This window comes from Balaenoptera borealis (genome assembly GCF_965194805.1).
Source record: "Balaenoptera borealis genome assembly, chromosome: 4".
Taxonomy (NCBI): Eukaryota; Metazoa; Chordata; class Mammalia; order Artiodactyla; family Balaenopteridae; genus Balaenoptera; species Balaenoptera borealis.
This window is the reverse complement of record NC_138861.1, coordinates 145,691,623-145,713,737: the sequence shown is the minus strand read 5'-3', so window position 1 is coordinate 145,713,737 and position 22,115 is coordinate 145,691,623. Positions and strand designations below refer to the sequence as shown.

The 22,115-nt window shown below is 40.2% G+C and overlaps 1 protein-coding gene across 3 annotated transcripts; it reads left to right on the top strand.

The window, feature by feature from the left end:
• Positions 1–331: 331 nt before the first annotated feature.
• MGARP (mitochondria localized glutamic acid rich protein) lies at positions 332–12,032 on the top strand. 3 transcript variants are annotated; one of them, XM_082389839.1, is made up of 4 exons: positions 332–496; positions 5,429–5,532; positions 9,762–9,855; positions 11,198–12,032. In XM_082389839.1, the coding sequence occupies exons 1-4, from the start codon at positions 415–417 to the stop codon at positions 11,638–11,640; spliced, it is 723 nt and encodes a 240-aa protein (XP_082245965.1). In that variant the 5' UTR covers positions 332–414; the 3' UTR covers positions 11,641–12,032. The 3 variants fall into 3 exon arrangements, with proteins under 3 accessions (XP_082245965.1, XP_082245967.1, XP_082245966.1); XM_082389841.1 differs by lacking the exon at positions 332–496 and adding an exon at positions 503–640; XM_082389840.1 differs by lacking the exon at positions 332–496 and adding an exon at positions 1,471–1,667.
• Positions 12,033–22,115: the final 10,083 nt, after the last annotated feature.

The window sequence follows — 22,115 nt, the reverse complement described above, 5'->3', positions numbered from 1 at the left end:
GGAAAGCCGGCTGAGAGCGTGAGAGAAAGTGGGTTCAACCTGCATACGGCATGGTAAATCCTGTCTGTGTCTTATTCCGGAGGCGAGTCCCGAGACATTTCCAGCCCACTCGGAGGAGTTCCACTGACTGCAACAGTACGGGGCAGGCAGATGACGGCGACTTCTCGGTTCCCCATCCCTTTTCTGAGACGCCACCATCAGCTTCTCCGGCCCAGGCGAAGGCGACAGAGCCTGCAGATCAGGTTGAGGGAGGAAGGTGCGCACGACCAACCCCTGCGCACGTCCCGCACGGGGCCGCCGGGGCGGGGCGGGCAGGGGTCAGCGCCTCTCCCCGGGGCGGGGCTCGCCAGGGCTCGCCGCGCCCCGCAGCACCGCGGGGCTACAGCGGCAGCGGCGTGCAGGGAGCCGGGCGCGATGTACCTCCGCAGGGCGGTCTCCAAGACCCTGGCGCTGCCTCTGCGGGCGCCTCCAGGCCCCGCGCCGCTCCGGAAGGACGGTGAGTCGCAGGCGCTGGCCCGAGGGGCCTCTCCCGGCGTCCAAGCCTGAGGAGCACAGGTGCCTCGCGCACAGATCGCGCGGGCGCCCCGGTTCCCGCCTGCCCTTCGTGGGCCAAAGCCAACCCCGGCAGCAGAAGCCTGAGGTTGGGGATGGGGATGGTGGGGGGCGGGGAAGAGGGGGGAGGGTGGCCGGGAAATCGCCTCGAAATTCTTGGAGACTTTGGAAATAGGGTGCCTTTCCAGCGCGGCTTCTGGATCCGGACTAGATTTCCTGGGTTCGAATCTTGATCTTGGGCAAGTGATTAACTTCAGTTTCCTCATCTGCAAAATGGGGACACTAATGAGTTTTAATGAGTTAATATGTAGTTAACAGCGCTTAGAAAAGTGCCTGGCGAAAGTCGGCAAAGCTTACCCCTTGTCTTAATACAGGGCCCAAAGCGCTCTCCAACTTCACGAGGAAGCGGAGGGATGGGTGGGAAGATGGACCCTGGTCTGCGGGCCAGGCAGGGTGCGCGGAAGGCAGTGCCGACCCCGTAGAAGTTGGGGAAATGCTCTTGAGTAAATAGACTCAAGACCTGGCCAGGACTCGGCAGCCACGAGCCTGGGCCGTGGCATCCCCGGTGAGGAAGGGGCTTCGAAACGCTTTCCTTAGGGGCTGCAGCGAGATCTGGAGCCCTCCAGCTGTTGGGCTGCGTCCCCCCTGTATCCATCACCTGTAGATTTTCTAAAGCACGGGGAAAGGGAGCGAATTTCCTGAAGGGGAAGTGGCAGTGCGAGCTGGAAGCTTATTAAATAAAAATTGATACGCACGAAAGCGCCTAGCCTAGGGCCTGGGCCATCGTAGGTGCTGAAGTGTGAGCAGGAGAGCATTTTCCCTTCCAGCCGCCGGCGGCCCTGCGCCCAGGTTTGCGCTCGCGGGCAGTTCCGCCCCCGCCGGCTCTTTCCTAGTCGTCGCGCATCTTCCCTCTCTTTTCCGTCCCTGACTGGGGCGCCGGCTCTTAGACAACCTCGTGGAAAGTTCTTAGTTCTCCCTTCACTTTGCCCCACTTGCTAAAGCTTGCATTGGAGTCGGGGAGAAAGAGAACGACTCCTGCGGAAAATTCCATGGCCAATTTGTTTCCACTTTGATTAGGCCTGCGGTGGTGATGGTGATGGAGGGAGGGAAGGAAGGTATGTGTAACTCGCTTTATTTTTCTCTTAAAATGCTACTGAGAAGAAGTTGCCTCCGGTAACAGAAATAAGGAGTCTTCGTTTTCCTTGATCTTTATGCCGAGTAAGATGGAGCACACTTTTCGCTGGTGAAATAAGGGGAAGCCATTCCTTTGAAAGTTCAGAAGATAACTGGGCTGTTGTGATTGGGGGTGGGGAGATGGAAAAGGCCCTGACCGTGGCCTTTCGAGCTCTCTGAACGCAACCCTCACCGTCCTCACGGACAAGCATACACATCGTTTTTTGGTAGCTGCACATATTTCAAATAATTTCCTCCCCAACTTGGGGCAAAAGAAAAGGAGTTTGAAAATTCTAAACAGGTAGTTAGCAATACTGGTTGTAGCAGTACTGGTCTTTTCCTCATTTTCATCTAATTACTTTTTTGTAGTATTGATTCATTTATGTATTTTCAGAACTGTTATTGACTGGAAATTTGGCTTCGGTCATGGACATTAACCTTGTATTGGTACTTCCAACTTGGATGAAAAATGAAATTGTTTCAGTTTATTGAAGGATAAAATTTTAACCGTGCCTCATCAAATTTTGTTCTCTGGTTTTTGCTTTTAAAAATGTAAAATTTTAATGAATAAATAAATTAGGTTTACAGTAGATTACCGGAAAAACTCAGAAAGGCAAAATAGAAGTCGCCTGTAATTCTACCACTTAGTGAATACCACTATTTATCTACATTTTAGTGTACGTGGTGTTCCAGACCGTTTTTCCCCCTTCCTGCATTTTTTTTTTTCTTATGTACATTGCTTCCACAATGTACGTAATCTGGGATAGTCCTGTAAAGATTATTTTGCTATAACTTTTCACTTAATATATTTTAAATATTTTCTCGTGTAGACAGTCTTCTGCAAAAATTAAAGTATCTGTTTCATATTTATGAATATGCTAAAATTTGTCTAATCTTTACCAAATATTTCCCATTTCATTGCTCTTTTAAATAACTCTGCCATAATTGTATTTGTCTTTACTTAAACCTCTGTAATTTTCTCTATTTTTTCCTATTTAAAAAAACTTTTTGAAATTTATACCTGGTTGTCAACTATGAAAGCTATATATTCCCTATTTAATAACAGCTGTATTTTTAAACCAACAAAAGCTCCACTAGAAGTCAAAGACATAACCTCTTACCATAGCCTCTCTGGGCACATTTGTAGCGAAAAATTGTTTTTTTCTAAGAGATGATCATTTATATCCAAACTAAGAACATATATACAAAATCTTACCAATTTTGCTACTATGGAGATTTGTAGTTTGTGCAAATGTCTTGAGATTTGCTTTCTGCAAATCATAACTTCTTGCTGGTCCCTACACCCTTATTCTCTGTGTCAGGCCACATCAAAATACGTTGAGTTTTCCTAGTCACACAAGTCTCATGCTTTTGCACACGCTCTGCCTTATTCCTCCAATGCAATTTTCCCTCCCCTTGTTTATCTGACAAACTCCTACTTTCCTTCAAAGCTCAGGTCCCGTCTTTTCAATTGTGGCAGTTACCTTGAGCCCCCTAGCTGAGTTCTTTCACTGCGTTTTCATACTATTGTTGCTTCTGCTTTCATCTATTACAGCATTTGTCATACTGCATTGCAGTTATTTGTCTACAGTTTTTCGCCTGTACATCTTTTCCCTCTTTTTTGAGGCTAGGGACCTTATGTGTTGTGTTTACAGTTATACTCTTTTTTTTAAGATTATTTTGCTTTACTTATTTTTATTTTTTGGCTGCACCTCCGGCATATGGGATCCTAGTTCCCCAGCCAGGGACCTAACCTGCCCCCCCTGCATTGGAAGCGCAGTCTTAATCACTGGACCGTGAGGGAAGTCCCTACAGTTATAATCTATTTTTTAATATAAATTTATTTATTTATTTATTATTTATGTTTGGCTGCGTTCGATCTTCATTGCTGCGCATGGGCTTTCTCTAGTTGCGGTGAGTGGGGGCTACTCTTTGTTGTGGTGCCCGGGCTTCTCGTTGCAGTGGCTTCTCTTGTTGCAGACACAGGCTCTAGGTGCGTGGGCTTCAGTAGTTGTGGCATGCAGGTTCAGTAGTTGTGGCACACGGGCTTAGTTGCTCCTAGGCATGTGGGATCTTCCTGGAGCAGAGATCAAACCTGTGTCCCCTGCACTGGCAGGTGGACTCTTAACCACTGCGCCACCAGGGAAGTCCCTCTTTGTCTTTAAAATAGAGAATTTGAGCTATATGAACTTTAAGCTTCTTCTAGCTTTGAGTCTATTATAAAAATTTCAATTCCATAGCATATGGTATATACAAATTCTAGAACTATAAAGTTAATATATTTAAATAGAATAATACAGTACCTTAATCTATTTCTATTAGTTTGTACAAAATTGCCCTTCTATTTTAGATATGACCTTATGGCAACATTTGTCTTAAAAGAGCTTCTATCTGGTGGGAATGTAAATTGATACAGCCACTATGGAGAACAGTATGGAGGTTCCTTAAAACACTAAAAATAGAACTACCATACGACCCAGCAATCCCACTACTGGGCATATACCCTGAGAAAACCATAATTCAAAAAGAGTCATGTACCACAATGTTCACTGCAGCTCTATTTACAATAGCCAGGACGTGGAAGCAACCTAAGTGTCCATCGACAGATGAATGGATAAAGAAGATGTGGCACATATATACAATGGAATATTACTCAGCCATAGAAAGAAACAATTGAGTTATTTGTAGTGAGGTGGATGGACCTGGAGACTGTCATACAGAGTGAAGTAAGTCAGAAAGAGAAAAACAAATACCGTATGTTAATACATATATATGGAATCTAAAAAAAAAAAAAAAAAAAAGGTTCTGAAGAATCTAGGGGCAGGACAGGAATAAAGACGCAGATGCAGAGAATGGACTTGAGGACACGGGGAGGGGGAAGGGTAAGCTGGGACGAAGTGAGAGTGGCATGGACATATATACACTACCAAATGTAAAATAGATAGCTAGTGGGAAGTAGCCACATAGGATAGGGAGATCAGCTCGGTGCTTTGTGACCACCTAGAGGGGTGGGATAGGGAGGGTGGGAAGGAGGAGATATGGGGATATACGTATATGTATAGCTGAATCACTTTGTTATAAAGCAGAAACTAACCCACCATTGTAAAGCAATTATATTCCAACAAAGATGTTAAAAAATAAATTAAAAAATTTAAAAAAAAGCTTCTATCTGCCCATCTTTAAAGGTTTTATATTAGAAGAATTAAAGTTTCTTTCTATGTCTACATTTGTATTATAGATTTATAGAAATGTGTTGGATTTCAACATAAATGTTTTATTTAACATATAAATTTTAAGCACAAATGTATTTAATTCATTTTTTGTAAAAATAATCTTTTCCATTGAATCCTGTGGTGTAGAATACACAATAAATGGATTTCTTTTGCTCACATGCATCTCGTTTGACTGTTCAAATTGTTTAATGCTTTGTCATTTCTCCTTACCCACGTCTGCATTCCTTCCAAGAAAAGCATGATGCGAAGCATCAGGGTGACAGCTTTCATAAGTAATTATCAAATTAGATTAAGAAAATGTCAAGTGGAATTATTACCCTACCTTCTACTACTGTATTCCTTTAAGCTAAAATCAGTTGATGTTAATAGATTCTAGGTTCACTGAGGGGTAAAAAAATTCTTTTGGATGTAATCATTTAAAATAGTTTTGCCCGTGGTGGAGCTAACCGTGTTTAAACTTGTTTTCCTAGCATCTCTTCGCTGGATGTCATCCAACAAATTCCCCGGATCATCTGGATCAAATATGATCTATTATCTGGTTGTAGGTGTCACAGTCAGTGCTGGTGGATATTATGTAAGTGTTTTAATAACCTTGGTGCTCAGGAATTCGTATATTTTACAACCTGTGGTAAAACTCAAAGCAATGTCGAGATCAAGACATGGGATTAATATACAAGATTATGAAAAAAAATTTTAAGTATAAAATACTTAATACCACTAACTATGGGTGACTTTCATTAAAATCAATGTTATTATAAATACTAACAGTACTAATGGCTGACATGCGAGTGTTTACCACGTGACAGACTCCTGGCTCATTTAATTATTACAACAATTCTTTAAGGTAGGTACTATTATTAACATTTGACAAGAAATGTTTTGAGAGTGAAACTTTTTAAAAATTAATAGACTTTATGGGACTTCCCTGGTGGTCCAGTGGTTAAGACTCCACGCTTCCACTGCAGGGGGTGCGAGTTCCATCCCTGGTCAGGGAACAGAGATTCCCCATGCTGCACAACACGGCCAAAAAAAAATTAATAGACTTTATTTTTTGGAGCAGTTTTAGGTTTACAGAAAAATAAGCAGAAAGTACAGAGAATTCCCATATACTTCCTCTCACCCCTCTGCCCCCCTTTCCCAAATCAACAACCTTGCTTTAGTGAGATACATTTGTTACAACTGATGGGTCAATACTGATACATTGTTATTAACCGAAGGCTGTAGTTTACATGAGGGTTCCCTCGGTGTTGTACATTATATGGGTTTTGACAAATATATACTGACATGTATCCACCATTACAGTAGCACACAGAATAGTTTCATTGCCCTAAAGATCCCCTGTGCTACAACCATTCATTCTTCCCTCTCTCCCCCTAGTCTTTTTACTGTCTCCAGAGTTTTTTTATTAGCTTTATATCTTTACTTTTATTTTTTAAAAGTAATATTTATCTATATATTTTTTTAAAATTCAAAATAGACATATATAAAATCAAAAGGATGTTTTCCTCCCTGGTCTTCCTTATCCACTCCGCACAAGTAATCACTGTAAAACAAAGCTTTTAATAGTATGATTTTGGAGGTTAAAAAAAAAAAAAAAAAAGAAACATTTGTGAGTTAATAAGATAATTCTAGGAATTCCCTGGAGATCCAGGGGTTAGGACTCAGTGCTTTCACTGCTGTGGGCCCAGTTCAATCCCTGGTTGGGGAACTAAGATCCTATAAGCCACACTGTGTGGCCAAAAATAAATAAATAAATAAATAATCCTATTGATTTGAATCATTCCTCATTTTGTCATAAACTTTCTAAACTGAAATCTAATCTTTATTATGAATAAAAGTAGAATAAGTATATATTCTTCAGGAACCATAAGACTACACAATCACTACAATCACTATATTTTGGTTTGACCTTACAGAAATATGCATAAAGAGATTTTTAGTCATAACTAGGAGCAGTTTGTAGGACTATGTAGATAATGAAACCAAAATACATAGTCTACTCTTCAGAAATTTGAAAGCCTCAAGAAGCCAGGAAAGTTCAAACATGTCACTTATATTAGTGTCTTCCACTAATCTACCCGCTTTCACTCATACCCAGATTTGCTTTTACCATCTTTCTACTGCTTAATATTGAATTCACTGCCCAGGGCTACTATAGTTGGATATAGGCCACTGGAAAACAGATTAAACTAGGCCATGTGATTGTGTGGGAAGCTGGAAGACTGAATTTCATCTGGACATCACTACACCCCTAATTATGTTTACCAGTGCCAGACATGAACCTCTGCAGTCCGCTAAATCTTTCTTTGCAAAAGCAATCTTAAACTGGATGGTTAGAGACTGGCTACTCCTGAGAGCTCTTTCTGGCCTTGTTCTGTCACAGTGGGAGTGGAAATTGGACAAGGTGATGATCTCTAAGTCCCTTTCCACCTCTAAGATTATGTAGTTTTAATCTTGAATGTTGGAAGCCTTAATTCCCAAGAATCTTAGGCTACTTTCAGGAGGAAATACAGAACGTGAGGCACTCAAAAACCCATATTCTAGTCCTCGCCTTCCCTTCCTTGTCCTGCACTAAAATAAATTCTATATTAGATTTATCTGAATTGAATCCACAGATGCTCCCTAGGCAAGAGCACTTTTTTATTTCCAAGTAAAATCTACTACCAGAGCCTCTGAAAATCTGAGAAAGGGCCAGGTCACTTCCATTTTTTGAGGGTCTGGGTATCTTGGAAAAACAAAATGCCAGACTGGTTTCTAAAAGTTGTGGTAGATTTTAGGTGCTTACATTTAATAAATACAAAATATCATTTGGAAATAACTTCCAAGTCTAATTTTGAGACTCTCTCTTCTAATAGACCTTTCTTCTACTCTGTGCTTGACTATGTTCAATTTGAAAAAGCTAGATCCTCTGGGTTACACATGAGTGTGAATTATTCTTATATCTCTTTGATTCTGCTTTAGCAGCTAAAGTGTGTTTTAGCCCCTTGAACAATAAGACTAATGTCCTAGGGATGTTGCTGCTGGGATGGCCATTTCAGGGACATGAACTTGGGCACAGGTTCAGCTTTACTTCACGGAGAACTGAGGGTGCTGACTCAGTGTACTAGTCAGGAGCTCCCACCCCACTAGGAAAATATTCCCTGCTTTTATACAAAAATGTTGACTGTCATTCCTGCTGACCCTGTTTGCTCTGTGTGTTTCAAAGCCAGATGATTCAAGTCAGAATTCACCAAGCCCTGGGGGTTTGTTCAAGGGCCACTTTTGCAACATTTCCACCCCCGAGCTTATGGAGTTTTCCATTTTCACAGTCTAATTTTAACATACTATGAAATGGTTTGTAATTTGCATAGGATAACTTTTAATGAGGTTAATGGTTTATGATGCTTAAAAATTTAGAAAATACTACATATAAATATGCAAATTTTTAAAATCTGTCATCCTACCTGCCACTAAGAAATATCTACCAACATTTTTTTAAGCTGAGATAATATAAACAATATTATCTAGTGAGATTTTCATTTTTAATATATCATTGTCTAATATGAATACAGGCCAGAGATTACTACTTGAATTTGAAATGAAAGGAGGCCTGCACATTGTATCTAAGATTAAGATAGCTTTATTCCCAATTTTGTTTCTCAAGTAACCTGTGGGCCAGTCATATTACTGCTTTTAATGGCTAAACCTAGCTGACTTAAGAAATCTTCACTGGGGTCTACAGATGGGTCATTTTGGAAGACTTTTGGAAAACTTTTCATTGTGGGTGAATTGAGTTTCACCTGCAGTTATAAGAACTAATACAGAGAGAGCTCATACACCTTTTGCCTCATTTCCCCCAGTGACAACATCTTTGCTAACTATAAAACAGTATCACAGCCAGGAAACTGACATGGATACGATCCATAGACCTTATGCAGATTCCACCAGCTTTACATGCACTTGTGCATGTGTGTGTGTGTGTACGCTCAAGTGCATGTATTTCGTCCTAAGCAATTTTATCACATGTGTAGATTCGTGTATTCACCACCACAGTCAAGAGACAAGACTGTCCCATCACCACAAGGGTCCCTTGTGTTGTTCTTTTGTAACTGTACTCACTTCCCGCCTGCTCTCCCCCTCCCTTCCTCCCACTTCCTGACAACTACTAATCTGTTCTCTATTTCTGTATTTCTTGTCATTTCAAGAACGTTACCAAAAAAAAATTAATAATAATAATAGTAATGTTACATAAATGGAATCCTAAGGTGTGTAACCTGTTGAGATTGGCTTTTTTCACTCAGCATAATTTACCTGGAGATTCATCCAAATTGTTTCCTGTATCTACAGTTCATCCCTTTTATGGCTGAGTAGTGTCCTATGTCATGGATGTACCACAGTCTGTGTAACCATTCACCGGTTGTAAGACGTCTGGACTGGTTCCAGTTTTTGGCTATTACAAATAAAGCTACCATGAACATTTGTGTACAGGTTTTTGTGTGCACATAAATTTCCATTACTCTGAGATAAATTCCAGAGGATATTTGCAAATGCCTGTCAGAATATTTTGATTCTAGCATAATTTTTTTTTCTTCTTGGTCTTTATCTATCCACCTTGTGTGTTTTCAGTTATCTCTGACCTCTGTTAGAACATTTGTTTCTTTCCTTTTTTAAAGCATTCTACTTATTGACAAAGATTTCCAGAGGGGAAATAAAAGAGTAGATGGTGTGTATTGGTTTCTCCTGTTTGAACTGTAGATAGCTTTAAACTTGGCATGATGAATCTTAGAGCTCAAGAAATAAACTTAAGCACACATTTACTTTCAGACTTACAAGAGAATCACATCAGAGAAAGCCAAACACAGTGATCATGTAACGAATTTGAAAGAAAAAACCAAAGCAGAGTTACATCCACTTCCAGGTAAAGTGAATTTACTATTTTCTTTTTCCTTGAGGCACTGATTTGCATTATCTTAGTCTGGCACTGGACACTATTTGTTTTTGGCTTCTTTACTAACTTAATCCAAAATGACTCTGGGTAGGAGTTTCATTCAGAAAGGAAAAGTCCAACCAAATCCTAAAGAATATTGTTAGAGGTTTTGGATGAGGGCATTTGGTAAATGAAAACATTGTACGTTTAAACTGCTGACCAGCAGCTTTCACTTCTTTGTGTGGTAATATTACTTTTCCCCTACTCAGGTTTCCATTCATGCAGGCATAATTTTAGTATCTGTCTCTCTCAGCAGCTTGACCTTTCATTTCTCTCGTTAATTTTTTTTAAGTCATGAAACTAATTTTGTTTCAGTTTTGGCTAAGACCACCTGTGTGCAGTGACATTAGTAGATTCAGTCATGTCTACTGAGTCCTTCAGTTGATCTGATTGATAAAATGGAAACTTGTAACAAAAGAAATTTGACCTTTTCACCCTAATGTATATTTCTTGCCTTAAACTGCTTGCTTTAAACCATACTTTTTTCCATCTCAGCTATAAGGCCATTATTATCAAATACCATGATCACTATTTAGGGACAAAGAAAACAGCTGCTCATGGACCAGTTTTAACCTTTTAGTCATGAGAACAATAAGAAACAGAATATCATTAATAAACATTATTGAATATAATCATGAGATGGCTGATTGTAAAAATGATAAAATATAGCATTTCCATAGCACTTCCTTGGTTTTAAACCCCTCTTCATACATATTATTGTAGTCAATCCTCCCAATAGTTCTGTGAGGTAGATATTATTAATATCCCCATTTTACAGATGACAAAACTGAGGTTGAGAGAGGACTAGTGGCTTCTCAGAGTCATCAGCTAGTAAGTTAGCTACTTTTCCATGCTATTTCACATGACACATGGCCTGTTTATTTTCATGGTTTGTTTTTGAATAAATAATACACATGAAATTATTATTTTTTTAAGTTCAACAGATTCAAAAGGGTTTTCAGAAGAGCAGACCCTTCATTTTACCTCCCCAGAGGCAACCAATAACACCAGTTTTTAGTGTCCTCCAGGAGAGGGTCTCTACAAATAAAACTCTCTAGGTCTATATTACCCTCCTTTTGTCCTAACACGAATAGTACCATACTGTATACATTGCTCGTTTCCTTGCTTTTTTTTCACTGAACAGGCTACCTTGAAGACCATTTCATATCAGTACTTATTGATCTGTCTCATTTTTTAAAATGACTGCACAGTGTCTCACCGTCTTCCCATGCTCTTTAAATTAATACTTTGCTTGATGGACTAAATTTTAAAGGTGAAAAAGAGAACCTTGTGGGTGCCGAGGAAGCCGGTTCAGAAGCCCCCGAAGTACCTTTAGTGGAAGCTCCGGTGGCGGATGCCGCAGAGCTTCCCAGTGCTACAGTTGCCGTCATAAAAGAGGCTTCCCCGTGTCCAGACAATGTGGAGGCTGCTGCCGAGGAGACCACTGCCGCTGGTGCTGAAACTGGGTCAGAGGTGACAGAGGCGGGGACGGGAGAAACCGCAGAGGTCAGCACTGAATCCACGTCAGAGGTTACCAGCGCAGCTCAGGATGAAGCTGTTGCCGTCGATAGTGATAAAGGTACAACCGAGAACGAAAGCTGTGGTGAATATGCTGAACTAGAAGAAAGTTCTCCAGTTGAGTCAGAATCCTCTGCTGGGGCTGATTTACAGGAAGAAGCCGGTGTTTGTTCTGAGGCCACCTCAGCCCAAGGCTAATCTCATGCTGATGGACACTTGGGCAAAAAATGCCACAGAGGGTCTCATAGGCGTTTTTGTAGTTTCAGTAACCTTAGATTTTAAAAAGGCTTCTTTTCTAGAAAATGTTAATGTGCCTTGAGGATTTTGGGTATCTACTGATAGATTTCAGGATCGAGAGGTTTGAGATTTTGCATGCTGAATAGTTTTCTACTCTCTGGGATCAGAATATGACATGTAAAGAGCTTAAAGAGTTTCACCTGTGGATTTAAATTTTATATCATAGGAATTGAGCATCTATACAACCTGCATTCACTTTAATTTTGCTATAATTTTACCTTTCTTTAATGTATGTAAATCTAGATTCTTGAGTTTTGATTTGAACTCATTTAAATAAATTTGGAAAATCTTTAGTGCTTCTACTTTTATTCACTAATATTTATATGTATAAATAGTATATACTAATATACACACATATAATATCACATGAACGTTGCAATGTTATCAAAGAAAACATAATCTAGGGAAAACTCTGCATATGGCAATATATGTATCCGTTCTCCCACCTATATTACACGGCGGGCTGTGCCAGTATTTTCCATTTCAGTTTAGTTCTCTTCAGGCAGCATTTATCCTGGCACTTTGTGCCAGTGGTCATTCATTCATTCATTCATTCATTTCCATAGTCAACAAATATTAACTGAGCACCTGTAATTTACCAGGTACTGTTTTAAGTGTTGAGATTAAAAAAAAAAAAAAAGATAAAAATTCCTACCCTTCCCAGCTCATGTTCTAGGGTATATATAAATACTCTAAACAAATATAAATAATAAACAAGATAAATAAGACAACTATATAGTATGTTAGATACTGATAAGTATTTGAAAAGAAAAATAATGAAAGTAAAGGAATTATAAGTGTTGGTTAGGGCAGCCAGAGAAGACCTTACTAAGAAGCTGTCTTGTGAGTATAAATGTGAAGGATGTATAAGGGACCTAGTCATGAGGACATGGCAGGGCGGGGCTGGTAGGAGAGCAGCGGAAAATCATCCCAGATGAGGGGGCCGAGAAGGGTAAAGGATCTGAAGCATGAAAATGCTAGAGAATTTGAGGAATTGCAAGGTGGCCAGTGTGTGGCTAAAGTGGAATGAAAAAGAGGGAGAGCAGTGGAGATGATTTCAGAGAGAAAGAATGGTTATGCAAGGGTGGGCTAGATCATGCAGGGTCTAGTAAGATTTTGGCTACTCAGGTAAGTTGGGAAGTGGTAGTGGGTGCTACTGATGCCCTGACTAGATCCCTTTAACTGGGCCAGTATGTTAGCTGCTCTGAGTGTCACACACACACCCCGCCCCCAACCTCACCCCAGGCAGCTCACAGTTGATGACCGACTACCGTGGTGGTACAAAAGGTGGAACCAACGCTGAGGGACAACGCAGAGCTTCCCAGTCGAAGCTGGTTTCCAGCTGAGATTACATCCTTGCTTAGCTTTCTCCCCCTGTTCTATTCCGCTTGCCTCCTTCCTATTCCCCGGGGAGCACTCCTTTAATAAATCACCTGCCTCCAAATTCCTGTTTCAAGCTCTGTTTCTAGGAACTCCACCTAAGATAATTGTACTGGATGTGGTCCCAGGAAGCAGACCCTAAGAATAGGGTTCTGGAATTGTATCACTCTCCAGCTGGAGGGCGATGAGGACCCCATCACTGGTGGTGGTAGGTGACGGACTGCTATTCCCTGGCCTTCTGTAGCAGTGCGGTTGCTAAGATTTTCACCCATGGTAAACTAGGGTAGGATGTAGGTGGAAGATGATATACTGGCTGGTTTAATGCCTCTGGAATTTGAGAGCTGGCAAGAAATAATAACTGCAAGGACTCAATCATTGCAGTTAAGGGATGCTGTTTCACTAAACATTCTGTAAGATGCAGCAGAAACTACCCAGTACCACTCTGCGACCTCAACACGCACACAAAAATGCATTCTTCTCCGCTGTTTTAGTTAGGATGCTTTCTGCTGCAAATAACAGAAACCAACCCAAAATAGATTAAACAACAGAGATAGCTATTATCTAACCAGCTATCCAGAGGTCAGGCAGCTGCCAGGTTGGTTTATTCTGTGGCTCAGTTGTTAAGGACCAGGTTATTTCTATTATTCTGTTCTATTGGCTTGGCCAAAACATTCGTTCGGTTCTAAGTAGAACTAAAAGACCCATTTTTTCATTTTCACCAAGAACTTTATTGAACAACATGGTCATTAACCGAACGAACTTTTTGGCCAGCCCAATACTATCAAGAATGTTTTGGCTTTATCCTTGGTAGGCTTTCCTCATAATCCCAGGATGAATCACCATAATTCTAACTATTTTATTCAGCCACAATAATGTCCACTCAAAGTCATTCAAAAACACAAATTTCCTCATCTTAAAAAAAACAAATATATATATATACATATTTCTTTTTAATGTTATATTGTGGAAAATTTTCAAACAAAAGTAGAGAGGTCAGTGTAAGGAATCTTCGTGTGCCCTCACCCAGATTTACCAATTATCAACTCTTGGCAAATCCTGTATTCGTAATCCCACCCACTTAATCTTCTACTCCTACTACTGCCTGTACGTAAAATAATAATGATGATAATAGCAATAATAATTCTTTAGTATTGCTAATTATCTAGTCAGGAATCAAATTTCCTTCACTGCCTCATAAAGGGTTTTCTCCTCCCTTCAGTTTGTTTTTTGGCTCAGAACTGAAGTCCGCAAATTGCAATTGGTCAATATGTCCTTAAGTCTATTTTTCTATAGGTTCCCCTTCATCTCCCTTTTCTTTCTCCTTGCAATTTATTTATTTATTTATTTATTTATTTATTTATTTATTTATTTTTAAATTTATTTATTTTTTAATAAACTGGGTCATTTGATCTGTAGCTTTCTTTCAGTCTGGGTTTTGCTTATTGCCACCACATGTATTTTTTGGTTTTGTTTTTAACATGTTCCTCTCCCTTGTACTGCCTGTAAGTTGGCATTTAGCTCTAGGGGTTCCATCAGATTTAGGCCTATTGTTTGGACAGGAATGCTTCATAGGTGATCTTCACACTTGCATCGGGACCCACAATGACTAATTGTTTTTCTCTTTGTGATGTTGGAAGTCATCGATCCATTATTTCACTAGGAGTTGTAAAATGGTGCTATTGTAATTTTATCATGATTTATTAGCAGGACTACTTCTATAAAGCGGAACTTCTTCCACCAACTGTTTGATTACACTGAGGTAAAGCTCATATACGAAAGATAGAGTAAATACTTGGGTCTCTCTTATTTCCAGGTTTCAAAACGATGTGATATCTCCCTAGCGAGCTCCATAAGTGACCAATGCATTATTTTTTAGTGTCATTATGAACTCAGCGATTTAAACATAAATTATATGCTTTAATCAATTGCAGTTATTATCCTTATTCACGCTCAAATTTCCCATCATTGACAAATGGGAGAGTCTTCAAGTGTGCTTTCTGAGTCTTTCTGCCTCAAACCTAGTAGTCTTGGATAGCTTCCTTGCTTTCTGGTATGATAAGATGTAAATATCCTACCCCAAACCTGGAATCAGCTATTTCTTTTAGGAGCCCTGCTGCTTTTTCATGTGACTGTAGTATTTAAGGATTTAAGTATTTAAACTATAATCTGGGTGATTAAGGGATGTCGATTGCTACTGGGTTGGTCACTGTGTCTAGGCTTTTAAGTAGACAGAGTCATGCCATTTTGCATTCCCAAAACAGCAATATATGTGAGTACCTGTTTCCTGTGAGAGTATATTGTCAAATGTGATAGATAAAAAAATGATATCTCAGTGTACTCTTAATTTACATTTCCTTTATTAAGAGTGAGGTTGGACAGTTTTTCATTTGTTGAAGGGCCATGTACATTTCTTTTTATGCAAACTATCTGTTCATATCTCTAGTATATTTTCTATAGTGTTGTCAATCCTTTCCTTTTTTATTTTTTAGAAGCTCTTTATATAATAGAGATAGTAAACTTTTTTTTTTTTAATTTATTTTTGGCTGCGTTGGGTCTTCGTTGCTGCGCGCGGGCTTTCTCTGTTGCGGCGAGCGGGGGCAACTCTTCGTTGTGGTGCGCGGGCTTCTCATTGCGGTGGCTTCTCTTGTTGCGGAGCACGGGCTCTAGGCGCGCGGGCTTCAGTAGTTGTGGCACTCAAGCTCAGTAGTTGTGGCTTGCGGGCTCTAGAGCGCAGGCTCAGTAGTTGTGGCACACGGGCTTAGTTGCTCCGCGGCATGTGGGATCTTCCCGGACCAGGGCTCGAACCCTTGTCCCCTGCATTGGCAGGCAGATTCTTAACCACTGTGCCACAAGGGAAGTCCTGAGATAGTAAAGTTTTGTCTGTAAGTTATAAATATTTTTCCAAGTTTGTCATTCATCTTCTTAATTTACTTATAATGTTTTTGTAGTATAAGAGAGTTTTAGTTGTTTTTTTTTTTTAAAGGAATTCCTTTATTTTTATTATTTATTTATTTATTTATTTTATTTTTGTCTGTGTTGGGTCTTCGTTTCTGTGTGAGGGCTTTCTCTAGTTGCAGCAAGCGGGGGCCACTCTTCATCGCGGTGCACGGGCCTCTCACTGTCGCGGCCTCTCTTGTTGCGGAGCACAAGCTCCAGACGCGCAGGCTCAGTAATTGTGACTCACGGGCCTAGTTGCTCCGCGGCATGTGGGATCTTCCCAGACCAGGGCTCGAACCCATGTCCCCTGCATTGGCAGGAAGATTCTCAACCACTGCGCCACCAGGGAAGCCCGAGAGTTTTAGTTTTTAATGTAATCAAACTGATCAATCTTTTTCTGTATTGTTGCTGAATTTTGAGCCATTATTAGTGTAGCAGATTGGGAAAAAAAATAGCCACACATTCTTCCCCTGTATGCACACTCCTGTGAAGTGTGACTTTGTATCTCTTCCCATCAAGAGATGAGGACTATTTCTCACCTCCTTGAATTTAGGCTTGCCTTGTACTTTGCTTGGTAGAATGCTGAGAAAGTGACTTCATGAGAGTTCTCCCTCTCTTGGAACCTTGGGACCGTCAAGTGGAAAAGCTTGGGCTCGCCCATGAAGATGAGAGACCATGTGGAGAGAGGCCCCACCTACCACTGGCACCAGCCCCAGATCTGTGAGTGAGGCCGTCCTAGACCAGGCATGCCTGATGGCTGCAATTGTCAGAGTGACCCAGGCAAGACCAGATAAGAACCACACAGCTGAACACAGACCAAACTGCTGATCCTCAAAATTGTGAGCAAAGAAGATGGTTGTGTATTAAGCCATGAAGTTGGGGCAGTTTAAGCAGAGAGGTATAGTTAAGATAGTTAGGAAATAAAACTTTGAATTTGGTGCAGCCCAGCTTTCATGTGTTGCATTTCACATTCCTTAACTGGGATGAAAAAAGAACTAGCTATGCCCAGCAGATCCAGTATTTGTCTGGCTTAACCTCCTGACCAACTGTTGCCTTTTCTGAAATTTATTTTTTAGAACTACTAAATGCCAAGTGCGACTGTACCCAGAGGATTTTTTTTCCTTTTAAAATTCAATGTTTATTGAAAACAACCTTTTCAAGTCTAAAAGCAACCTATATTTTATTAACCTTATTTGACTTTAACAACCAGTGTAATGAAAGCTCAACAACAGTATTCTATAAGCAGCATTGAATTATCAGACCGCTGACTGATTTTAATAGAATAAAAAATATGTTAAAAAAAGTCAGGGGACTTCCCTGGTGGTCCAGTGGTTAAGAATCCGTCTGCCAATGTAGGGGATGCGGGTTCAATCCGTGGTCGGGGAGCTAAGATCCCACATGCTGTGGGGCAACTAAGCCCGTGCGCCGCAACTACTGAGCCCGTGCGCCGCAACTACTGAACCCATGCGCCACAACTAGAGAGGCTGTGTGCCACAACTACTGAGCCCACACACTCTGAAGCCTGCACGCCACAACTAGAGAGGAGCCTGTGAGCTGCGACTAAGACCCAATGCAGCCATAAATAAATAAATAAATAAATAATAAATATTAGGGGAAAAAAGTCAAAATGGGAGAAATAGAGTGTGAGCCCTAGAATGGGAACCCCATTGCAAAAGATAAAAATTGGCAGCAGAATCAGACAAGCAGGTTACTTCCCTTTGATGAAGACAGGGATATAAAGGAAGAATAAGTTTAGAGAAACACAACACACATTCTAATCAATGACATGCCCATGAAGTTTACATATTACTTTAACTGTTGAAAGAAAGGTTTGGAGCAGTCTTGAACACGGGATCTGAGGTAACTACTCTGCCCAGTTTTTCAAAACATGAATTTTCTGTTACAAAGTACAGTGTATTCCACCGCCAGCTTTTGAGAGTTGAAGCTGGATTCAGGGAAGATTAGTTTCTGAATGTGTTAGTAATTTCTGTGCCAAGTATTTGTCCTGTCAGATAGCATCTGTTGACCAGAAGCAACACTGTCCTTTATAATAAAGCACATCATATAATGTTTTCCCTCAGTTAAAAAACCCTCTAAAGAAATTTCTAGAAAAAAAAGTATTTTTTTAATTTAACTTTTGGGGTAAGTTTTTAGAGAATTAGTTGGAGGAATTTAGAAAGTTAAACATTATTATTTGAATTTTTCACATGGATATATAATTTTAAGTATTCATTGCCCCAATCAATGATTAAACTAATATAAAAACTTAACCTTTATTTTCTGAGATTATTTCATATGGATATTGATTTCTGGGGTGTGGGATGAGAAGAAAGAGAAAGTTAGCATTTGGGGGGAATTCCCTGGCAGTCCAGTGGTTAGGACTCCGTGCTTTCAGTGTCGAGGGTGCAGGTTCAATCCCTGGTTGGGGAGCTAAGATCCCACAAGGCTCGCAGCGTGGCCACAAAAAAAAGAAAAAAAAAATTAGTATTTTCCTTTATCAAGTGACATGAAGATGGGAAGATTGTGGGCATTATTTACCCCCGTTAAGAATGAGAATTCCTCCTCACATGCCAGAAATGCTTTCATTCAGAACTAGGGAAAGAATCTTCCTTTGGAGTGGAAGATTCTATGTGGACCGTGGTTATATCTATTATGTCTCAATCAGAAACCAAATAGAATGACCAATTAAACTGATTTTAAAAATTCATCTTTAGATGATAACTGATTGAAATACTCGTGCAGTGATTTTTATACAGAACTTTCTTTCTTCCTTCCTTTCTTTCTTTCTGGCTGCGTTGGGTCTTCGTTGCTGTGCGCAGGCTTTCTCTAGTTGTGGCGAGCAGGGGCTACTCTTCGTTGTGGTGCGCGAGCTTCTCATTGCGGTGGCTTCTCTTGTTGCGGAGCACGGGCTTCGGTAGCTGTGGCGCGCGGGCTCAGTAATTGTGGCACACGTGCTTAGTTGCTCCGCAGCATGTGGGATCTTCCCAGACCAGGGATCGAACCCGTGTCCCCTGCATTGACAGGCGGATTCTTAATCACTGTGCCACCAGGGAAGCCCTGTACAGAACTTTCAATAAGGAAAATAATACATTTTTTAAAAGAACTCAAATGGTAGCAAAATATTCTGGAACTGAGATTTTGAATTTACCACCATCACATTTCACTCCTCCCGGTCCTCTCCGTCTCCAAACTGTCTCCAAACTGTCACCTTAGTTCAGTTGCTCATACCTGCAGTCTCTTAGCAGGTCTCCCTACCATTCAATTCACTGTTATCCTTCTAAGATGGTTAGTGGATCATGTTACCTCCCAGTTTAAAACTCTTCAGTAGCCCACCAATATCTGATTGAGGACATTTGAATTTGTTATTGCTTTACAGTCAAAATTCTTATTTTATGGTACGACATTCAGGGCCCTCCACAAACCACAACTGTGCAATCTCTCTTCAATCTTATTTTTTTTTTGGTCCTCACTCCTGTTTTCCTGCAGCTTCCAGGCACCTCCCGTGACCCGACAGCCTCGGAGATTCGGCAGCATCGTTACTTGAACTTGCCATCCTGTTTTATGCCTCAAAGATCCTGTACGTGTAGTTCACTCCATCTGCAAAGACACTCCCAACCCCTCAGCTGGCTCAACTTCTTTCTACTTACTCAGCTCAAGCATTATTCGCTCTGCAATGCTTTTCCTCACCTGACTGCGCTGAAGCTGTCACACCTTCCTTTGTGTCATTCTATGCCTTGCTCTGTTATTGCATTTCTCGTTCTGTTTTTCAATTATTTGTTTATCTTTTAGAATCTCTGAATAGAATGGGGGTTGCCTGAGAAGAAAGACCATATTAAGGCCCTCAATAGGTGTTTGTTGAAGGAAATTATGATCCTCAGGGAGTTATGGACTGTTCTATAGAGTTGACCTCTACGAAACTGCTGATATTTGGCCATTTTTGACCTACCAAAACAGCAGTTTTATAAAATTCAACCTAAATATATTCCAAGAGGTAAATCTTGAGAAAAGTTCAGATTGCTAATGTCACTAAAATACTTATAGTTTTGGACCTCCCTGGTGTTCCAGTGGTTAAGCCTCTGCACTTCCATTGCAGGGGGCATGGGTTTGATCCCTGGTGGAGGAAGTCCCACATGCCACGCGCTGTGGCAAAAAAAAAAAAAGACATAATTTCTAATATAAACACAGAATTGTCTCAGATTATTTGGAAAATCAACTGAAGAAATTCCCAAATATAAATGTGTTTTTTTTCAAAAAGAAATCAGCCTATATTTTCTTCTCTTAGTACCAGATCCACTTGTCATTCTGAATTGAATTTTTGTCCCATTTGCATTTTATTTTTATTTTTAATTTTTTTTAGAAAGCATTACATTTATAGATATCTTGCTCTGTTTTCTATCCAGACCCTTTCCCTTCATACCTTTGTTAGCAGTCTAGAGAGGGCAAGCATAGGGTTTTGGTTCAATAGTGCTCTGGGAAGCCTTTTCAGCTCTAGAACAAGCATCACCACATTAATCAATTTACATGAGAACTGTAGCTGCAGGCAGATTCCAGTGCAATTACATGTGTCGCTTCACATTATTTTAGCTTCACTGTTCCTGAAGAGATTTTTTCCCCAAGTATTTAAACATGACTCTTCATAAAACAATGACTGTCTCTCTCCTGGGGAAAGTTGAACAGAAATACCCCATATCTTCATATTATTCCTTAAAACTCATTCAAATCAAGTCAATATAATAAAGTTGATCTGAGAGCTTATATAAGGTCTTGCAAAGACATTTCTTGTCCAACGGTAACTCACTTCAAAAGATTTATCTGTGAAAGCAGCAGTAATGAAGCAGGGTTCCCAGTATCATCTTAACTCTTTTTTTTTACCTATTGGCTATTTAGGTTACAGTAATATTTTCTGCTTCTCCCTGAAAGTCAATTTCCTCATAACTTGGCATTAATTGGAAGCAGAAGTTCTCATATTCTTGTCAGTACAAACAGTTGGCCATCATCTGGACTGTGTAGAATATCTTTGTGTGGATGAGTTTTGTCTAGTCAAGTTTCCATAGCTTTCAGTGTAATATAAATATATGGCTAAATATGTATGGTTAAAAAATGAAGGTAGTTTTCTGGGGGGGGGACTTACTATACTAGATATAAAGACTTATAAAGCTATAGCAACTAAAAGAGTAGTTGGTATAGCTGAATGATAAACAAATAGCAATGGAAAAGAATAGGCAGTTGAGAAATAAGCCCACACATATATGAAAAGGAGTATTATGACCGATTTGAAATCAGTGAGGAAATGATGAACTCTTTAGTAAGTGGTACAGGGACTACTGAGTATCCTTATTGAAAAATAAAATAAAGTCAGCCCCTTACCTCACAATATACATGCAAAAAATTCCAAATGGATTAACAATTTAAAAGTGAGAAGAAAAATTCTAAAATTTTTGGAAGGAAATATTTGACTTCAGAAAAGGGAAGGATACCTGAAGACACAAAATTACAAAACAGAAGAAAAAGATTGATAAATTTGATTACATTAGTATAAAACCTCTACACAGTAAAAATAACCAGGATGAAAGTGAAAAGATAAACCACAAGATATAAAACCGACAGAGTATAAGAATCCAGGCTATTTCAAGAATTTTTACCAATAAATAACAAAAAGAGAAACAGCCTAAGTAGAAATTCACAAAGGATGAGAATTCATAGATGGGAGCTTCCCTGGTGGCGCAGTGGTTAAGAATCCGCCTGCCAATGCAGGGGACACAGGTTCGAGCCCTGGTCTAGGAAGATCCCACATGCCGCGGAGCAACTAAGCCTGTGCGCCACAACTACTGAGCCTGTGCTCTAGAACCCGTGTGCCACAACTACTGAAGCCCGTGAGCCTAGAGCCTGTGCTCCACAACAAGAGAAGCCACCGCAGTGAGAAGCCTGCACACCGCAACTAAGAGAAAGACCACGCGCAGCAACGAAGACCCAACGCAGCCAAAAATAAATAAATAAATAAATAAATTTTAAAAGAAGAAGAATTCATAGATGAAAAAAGCTGAATAGCTAATACATAT